The sequence below is a fragment of the Podospora anserina genome, chromosome 6, assembly GCF_000226545.1.
Source record: "Podospora anserina S mat+ genomic DNA chromosome 6, supercontig 2".
Lineage (NCBI taxonomy): Eukaryota > Fungi > Ascomycota > Sordariomycetes > Sordariales > Podosporaceae > Podospora > Podospora anserina.
Window position 1 is genome coordinate 1,936,769 of NW_001914857.1, and position 8,286 is coordinate 1,945,054.

Below are 8,286 nucleotides of genomic sequence, written 5' to 3' on the forward strand. Positions count from 1 at the left end.
GGTTGGGGGGGGGGTTGATCTTAGACTATCGTGGACCAAGAGCTGGAACACGTATGGCAGGCACGGCCAGGGGTAACTCTGCTTTCTTTTGGTCTTCGGCTGGAGTATCCGGTACGTCATGTCATGTAGGATAGCTGCGAGTTGATCGAGTCAGGACACGAAGAGAATGTTGATATTGCACCCAAGGTCGGCCGCTGCGTTATGCCTCATGCCTTAGCTTGTTGTTCCCCAGAACCCGGATGGCGGGTGTGGCTTTGACAGAAGACACGACGGCTCCAAGTCCGAATCACGACACCTGCCGTCACGGCTTTTGATGGTTGGCGTGACTTGAAGCTTATCATCAGCCGCGGGACGCGGACGACAAGAACACGACATCACGACAGGTAGCGATAATAGGCGCCTTGGAGAGGCATCTCGATGACATGTCTCTCCATCTCGATGATAACCGTCGCTCAAGGGTGATGGTGTGTATCCAGACTCTCAAGCTCGAGTAGCCGGTCGCCTGCCAAAACGGTTGCACGTGCATCTTGGTACTGCATCGTTACTCGATTGCCTTGACTGCCACGATGATGCCTACGGCAATCTGCAGTCGAGGGTCATTCTTTCCCCAGCTTGACAGCTGTCACATCTTGATTCCTGTACCATGCTGATGATGGGAGTCTCAGATATGTTTGCCTGAATGGCATGCGCGTTTTACGAGAATGCCATCTGACGATACCACATACACACTTTAACGACGAGCGAAACACCTTAAAGGAGGATGGCACCAGGGTAAAAACGCTGTCTGGCTGTGGTACCTTGTCAACGGGCAACGCCATTTGAGTTCTGACAGTTATCATGCTTCCCACCACCGGTGCGAACCAACCTCATCTCTGTGGTCAAGGACACCACGACGACCCTAGTGAGGGATCAGGTACACCCGGCAGAAGGAGGGGACAGAACCGATTGAGAATTTGGGCGGGGGGCTTTGGGACGAAGGGGCGCAAAGAATACCATTGCGACCTGCTGTCCTCGCGACCTGCTGTCCCACTTCTTGGCTCGCAAAGCTTTTTCGGCCACAGCCTCTCCCCTTGGCTCGTTGGCTTAGTTTTGCACCACTGAGGGCGTGTATCACCAACTCACAAAGGCAGAGCCTGCCATGCCAGGATTGGTACCGGCGGCCCATTGACACAAATCCGGGGAGGTACCTGGATAGGTCATCCTATGTACATACAGTTCGCGGCCAGTCCGATCACGGTGGTCTCGCAACATGTCTCTTTTTTTCCCGCTCATGGTCCGCACGAATGCGGCTCAGAAACCGTTGATTCAGTTCAACGTAACGACGCGGGATATTTCCCCCCCTGTTGTTGTTGTTGTTGTCCCGGCAGGTTTAGACGAGTTTCCCTCTTTCCGATTTTCAAGGTTACGCTGCCACACACATCGACATTCACATGGAGATCCAACCAAATTCGGAGGTGGTCCCCAAACCCCCTGTGAGTCCTTTTGTTGTACCCGACTGGGGTTTGGTTTGGGGTTGCTGATTTTCGAGACAGGCGACAAGAGTTCAGGTACTTGTGCCTACGAGATGGGTACAAGACTTTTGATCTACCTCGATTACCACACCGCCGCCTAGCCCGAAAAGGCGCCGACTCGCCCCAAGTGTCTGTCAGTCGCTGTCAGGCACATAGATATAAAGCATAAAAACAAGAGATCTCTCCTCCCTCCCTGATCTGATCTCGAGCAACAACCACCGCTTTCATCTCAAACACCACTTCAGCCTGAAGCCACAATATCAATACGGGACCCTTTGGTCTTACATCTTTGTCTATCACACACCTTCTTCTTACCTACCTTTTCAACATGAAGATCTCGGTCCGCACCACGGGTCTTCCCCTCTGCCGGGCTGCTCTACCCGGCAGAGCCGTCAGAACAATGGCCACAGCCGCCGTTGCCGCCGCCACCCATGTCTCCTCAAGGTCGTCGTCACCCATGAGCATGCCACCACGCTTGTTCAACGTCCGAGCCGCACAAAACACCAGACTCCCTGTTCAACCTGCCTCACCCCCACGCCAGCCCACCACCACCACCACCACCACCACCCCCCAAAGTCAAACCCACCCCCTCATGCCCCCGGGCTACATCGCCACAACAGCCACCCTCCCCACCTTTACCATCCCCAGCGTCATCCTCCCCACCCCATCCCACCACCTCCTCGCAAAATCCATCATCTCGGCCTTCCGACGAGACGGCATAATTCAAATAGCCCAATCCCCCCTCCAACAACGCCTCTGCAAAGAAGCAATGGCAGCCTCAAAGCAGTTCTTTGCACTCCCGCCCGAGAAAAAGGCGGCTTGCGTGGATGAACGGTCGTATGGGGGTTACATCGCCTCCGGGGAGGAGGTCACCGACGGCATAGCCGACTACAGCGAGATATTCACCATCACCCGTGATTTCGCCAAGACTGACTCGAGGGTCAAGGCGGGGTGGCCTTGTCATGGACCTGTTCCCTGGCCTGAGGATGGGGGAATGAGGGAGACGATGATGAGGTATAAGACCGAGCTAGGGGAGGAAGGGAAGAGGTTGGTGAGGTTGGTGGAGATGGGGTTGGGGCTTGAGGAGGGGGAGCTGGGGCGGTGGATTGGTGATGATGGGAAACAGGGGGAGGGGGGGTGGCATCACGCACGGGTCTTGCGGTTTCCTCCCAGGAACAAGACTAATGGGAAGGGGAAGGAGGGGAGGGGGATTGGCTCGCACACGGATTATGGGCTGCTGGTTATCTCGGCGCAGGATGAGGTTGGGGGGTTGTTTATTCGGCGGCCGAGTCGGGAGGAGAGGTTTGCGAATTGGGAGGAGAGTGCTGCGGGCTTGAGGGAGGAGGAGGAGGGGTGGGTTTTTGTCCCGCCTGTTGGGGGGACACATACGGTTATTCTTGGTGAGTTTTTTTTTTTTTTGACTCCTTTTCTTCTACAACCTGGAGGATGATTGGACTAATGAGGGGAAAATAGGGGATATGATGCAGTACTTGACGAGAAACTACCTCACCGCCACGCCTCACAAGGTCGGCCTGAACACACGAGAGAGGTTCGCGTTTGCGTATTTTCACGAGCCGAGCTTTCAGGCTGTGTTGAAGCCCCTGAATGGTGGTGTCATCCCAACAGACCTAGACGACCGCAGAAAAAACGACAAGGGGGTGCACTATGGGACGCATTTCACGAATATGTTTATCAGGAATTATCCCGAGAGGATCACGACGAAGAGGTTGCTGGCCGAGGGGCGGTATGGGTTGTTGGAGAGGCCTGAGTTGAGGACTATTGGGGCGGTTCCTACTACCACCACTGTCGAGAAGTCGGTATGACTCGGAGATGATGAGTTGTCAAAGAGGTGGTGGCGTTGGGGTGATGGTGCGTCATGCTTGTCTTGGACACAGCAGCAGGTGGGGTGATATCGGAGTCTGGAGTGGTGGTCAGGGGTGAGGGGGTGAGGGAGTAGTGCATGTACATCATATTGTTTTTTGGGAGTTTGGGGGGGAGTTGACATGGTACGATAGCTTGATTTAGATATGTGGGTTTGGAGTCCTGGGTATTTGCTTTTGGTAATATTTCTTTGGCTGGTAAAGGGGGGGCGGGGGGAGCAAAACCAGGAGTTTATTTTTGCTTTTTGTCTATTTTTCTTTAATGTAGTTTTCTTTTGCAGATATTTTACGATACCTAAGTAATCATCATCTTACCTATCTATTATCATCTTCAATCCCACCCGGTCAAAGATCTTTGACTTGACTGTCTTGTTGTTCGTTTGACATTACTGAGTTTGATGTCTAAGGCTGGACAGCAAAAAAGAGATCCACAATTATTGGAATGTTACCAGGTTGGCCTTGGATGGTGACAACTTGACGGCCGTTTCGGAAGGAGTTTCCCTTCTCAAACCCCGAGCATTTACCTTTCGGATTCAGGTTGCCGGATCTGCTTACCTACCTTAACTTGGCTGGCCAAAAATTCAAGACATCCAGACTACGTTGGCTTAAGCACTGAGACATTGGTGTGGTGGTGCAGCAGCAGGAGCGTTCCATCAAACGCACGCAACTGTCCGGCTGCTGTGCATCTGAAATGTCTGAGATTGGATATTGGTTTTGGGGTTGGGATCCACAGGTGGTGTTGGGTCAGGTAAGTTGAGATCTGAGATTGTTGCGATGAGAGTCAGGTTTTGAGATGGGCGATCACATATTGGTTTCAGATCTGAGGACGGGAGGGGGGTGGCTTGTGTGGTTGACTGAGGGTGGGAGGTTGGGTTGTTTGAGGCGGTGAGTTTCATGTCTGGGCTTGATTGAGGGTATCAGTTTGACAATCATGTGGCTTGATCTTGAAAGGAAGTGAAAATCGTTGAACAGCCTCATCCGTAGTTTTCTTAGACCACACGTTGTCATTATCAAACTTGACCGCAAACCCAACTTGTCCTGGATGCTTGGATAGGTGAGTACCAACTCGAGATTTCAAATGTTCAACAACCCACCTCCACCCACACCCCCTTCCCACACCCTCCATTCAACCGTTACGTCCGTTGACAACACACAGACACAACACATTGGAACTCCCAGAGACACCTAACCCATCCCCTTATCTCCCACAACATCACCACCCAGCCCGGGCACATCGGACATGAAAGCGGTAAGCTTCCCCCCGTCACCATCCATGTACAGCTCAAACTGATCCCCTTCCCAGTCGTCCAAAACCGGTCCCGACCAGCTAACTACCGATCCGAAACCCCTCAACCAAGCCTCCTTAAACCCGTTAAACACGCAGTCCAACCTGAAACCATTTGCCCATCTTTGCGGGGAAACCTCACCTATTTTGGGATGATCCTTGGGCCCACCATCAGATCTAAGACATTGGGCGCGCTGATATGACCTGTCGGAGTCGGACCGCATCTGATGGTTGTGGGAGTCGGGTAGTTGCGGGGAAAGGAGATCGGGGTTACCTGCTTTTGGCTGATATAAGGTAAGATGAGGTGTACACAGAGTGATAACCGAGTTGGGGGTTGTGGAACGAGAGAAAAAGGTTGGAGTAGTAGGTTACTAGCCTTGTGTCAGGGCTTTTTGATCTAGGCCAGAGGTTGAAAGACATTGTGATGTTGGGGACTTTGGAGGAGATTGCGGTTGGTGAAGGTAGGATGCCTATCTTTGATTCTGATTTGAATGCATGAATGCTCTTGCCTGACCATCGGCCCTTGATGGTCGCTCCTGCCTACTGAACAGATTGATATGTGGTTGCCTTGGTGTTGATAAGATTTCAAGGAAGGTGTGGGCCAGGTCATCGAGTGATGGGTTTAGCTGGAATTCACTGAAAGCAGGGCCATCATCAAAAAATACCTTGCTCTCGCCCATAGAAAGGATGGCAATGCACCCCATAAGAGGCTCCTTGGATTTGGCAAATTCTTAATCAACACACTCCCATGGACTGGTATTGTTGTTACAGTCATTAAAGTCCTTGGGTGTCGGGGCTTAGGGATGTTTGAAATTGTGCCTCTTCGCATAGACGAGCTCTGGTATATTGAAGATACGCAAAGGGAGTAAAAGCTGCGAGTGAACTGGTTAGGGGAGAAACGTGACTTTTTCGTGTTGTTAGAATGAAAGCCAGCTATTGCCTGTACCTTTAAATTCCAGGCTTCGATGAAATACTACCAGGTACCTACCTTATTAGGGTTGTTCAAGTCCGGAGGAACTAGAGGGGTGGCTTGAAAGGCCTGTTGCCATATTCCACTAATAGACAAGAAGCTGCTGACACTGGTCTCGAGGAGATTTGGGGGTTTGGCCTTGGGGTTGGTGCCAAACTCCTGATGAATAATGTCACATAAAAGCCAGAGCACTGGCCTCTGATGATGTCATTAGAGTTTAAGAAATTTGACAACTCTATCAATTGGTTCTGCTAATAGGGTACCTTATTCTTCCGATCAACATTGAAGACCGGCAAGCCAAAAATGCAGTGTGCTTTCGCATCCAGAGATGCCGGCGCCGGGCCATTTAGACACACATCTGTGCCCCCCCCCCCCCGAAAAGCTCCGCTCCGAACAGCCAGCTGTCCTCTTCCAGAAAGTTCAAAAAAGAAACAAGGTGCCCGCCAAAATGGTCCACACTCCCCTTCGTCTATCACAAGCCGTCTCGCTGATTGCCCTCCAACAGTGCCTCCTCCTGAACCTATCTCTCCTGCTCCAATCGCCGACATCATCCTTGCCATCGTCACTTGATGCCCCGAATACCGCCCCAAACTCTCTTGCTTCCGCCTACTCCCAGATATCTCGCACTCCGATCCCAATCGCCCCTCACACCACTGCTTCAATGTTTTCTTGCACCGCTTTTTGATATCCTTGGCATTTTTCAAAGCCTCTTCGGCTAAATTCATGTCCTCTTTTGCATCATTCATGGCCCACTCCGCATCCAGCTCCTCCTTGCAGGCCGTGAGTTCCTTGCCGTCCAAGTCTGCTAGTTCCTTTGCTGAAACACCTCTTTCTTTGGCTTTTTTGCGGCGTTCTTTGGCTATTTCGTGGGCCTTTCTCTTGGTTTCAAAATCTTCTTTGCATTTCTCGTGGTGTTCAACTGCTTCGTTATAGTCCTCTTGGAAGTTGGTCATTGTGGGCGAGGGCAAAGGTGTGAATTTGTGCGAGTTCGATGAAGGTAGTTGAGCTTGGGGGTTGCTATGGGGGTTTGAGTGGTAGTGGAGGTGAGTTGCTTCTGTGTGAGTGTGTGTCTCTGGCTGTCTGTTCGATGGCTCAAGGTACCGAGGACCCAGGGTGTTTGTAGTAGAGGGAACGGTGTTGAGGACCTCGGCGTTTGAACTATCGAAAGTAGCTGAGTGCGTTTGACGCTATCATGGGTTGCGGGAGAGGCACGCATGCTGCTGAAAGTCGTACGGCAATTTATCAGATGATGCTTCATGAGCTTGTTGGTTGTTCAAAGACATGACACTTGACGTGAGAGTTTGGATATGGAACGGTCGCGGCCCCAACAGGCCAACGAGCTACGTAACAGGCTGTTTAGACAAAGCTTCATATGGCTGCTAGGCACGGCACCTGCTTTGAAGGTTCGGGTATGGAACGCGTCTGTCTAGCCACACCGGTCTATGATTGAGAAGATACGAACTGATATACAAGGCCTGAGAGTGATGTTGTCAGAGTGGCAACCTGTAATCATGAAACCTCGCCGATTGAGGGGGGTTACTCGGTCAAACGCCGTTACAAACACCAAAGCGGTTCTAGAACACGTACCACTTGTTAATGAGATTATAAATGTATCGCTATTGAGAGGCCTAAAGATCAACTAGATCCTTCCTTCCCATCTAACAAGGTTTCATCATTGCTTGGTGACGCATGACTTGGCCTCGGCGTGTAGCGGCAACTTCCCATTCACATACATTCAACTTCTTTATTACACATCGGCTCTCATTGACCTTTGCGTTGCAAAACTGCCTCGAGACTGCCCTTTTCCCAGCTGACCTTTCTGATTCTGCAAAGTCCAGCATCAGCAGTTACTCGTCGTCCCACAAAGAACTCAAATAATCAACACAAAGGATGACCTGCGTAAACTTGGATAACCAGCACAAGCACGGATAATCAACACAAACACAGACAACCACACAAACCGCCTCTCCCGCTCATCAGCCAGTCTAGCACTTGAACTATTTTTCCGTCAGTATCTCCAAGATCATCTCCAAAAACTATGAAACAAAGGCAAAAAGACTTACCACCGCAGGTCCAGGAACCTGATAGTTGGCCATGCTACCGCTGTAGATCTATTCCCCCCCCCCATCTATGTCAGCATCTCCCCGATTCGAACCAAATCAGCAATAAAGACTCACGTTAACATTATACCCCGGATCAGTACTCTTGAACGCCCCTGGAATCAACGCCGTAGGACTCGGGTTCGTACTCCCCCCATTCGTGACCTTGACCTGCGCACAGCTAATGTAAAACTGCGGCGGCGCTCCCGGGTTGTGAAGACCGAGCTGCTGGATGCGGAGGAGGTACTCCCCGTCGGGGATGCATCTTGGGATATTCGAAGTGTACGAAACTAGGTATTCCCTTAATAAACCATCCAACCCTTTATCACATCTCTACTCCCAAAAAAACATTAGGGGACTTACTCCTCATCGGCCAAGAATTCCCACTCGGTCCCCAATCATAAATCTTGAACCACTGCCCACTCCCGTCATAATCCTTGACCAAGCCCGGCGCCTTGCTCATGTACAACGACACCGGTCCGGCGTGGTAGACCGCCGTGTCGAGCGTGAAAGTGAACTCATCCCCCGCCTTCATGGTCAC

The 8,286-nt window shown here is 51.4% G+C and overlaps 2 protein-coding genes across 2 annotated transcripts; one reads left to right on the forward strand and one right to left on the reverse strand.

The window, feature by feature from the left end:
- Positions 1–1,839: 1,839 nt before the first annotated feature.
- On the forward strand, positions 1,840–3,334 carry PODANS_6_1110 (uncharacterized protein; the record flags this gene model as incomplete). The annotated part of the gene is made up of 2 exons (XM_001910361.1): positions 1,840–2,911; positions 2,985–3,334. 2 exons carry the CDS (start codon positions 1,840–1,842, stop codon positions 3,332–3,334), a joined length of 1,422 nt encoding a protein of 473 aa, XP_001910396.1.
- Positions 3,335–7,682: 4,348 nt separating this feature from the next.
- PODANS_6_1100 (uncharacterized protein) lies at positions 7,683–8,286 on the reverse strand (the record flags this gene model as incomplete). Its single annotated transcript, XM_001910362.1, has 3 exons — positions 7,683–7,757; positions 7,824–8,065; positions 8,133–8,286. Coding segments are annotated over 3 exons (471 nt in total), but the record flags the coding sequence as incomplete, so codon positions are not given.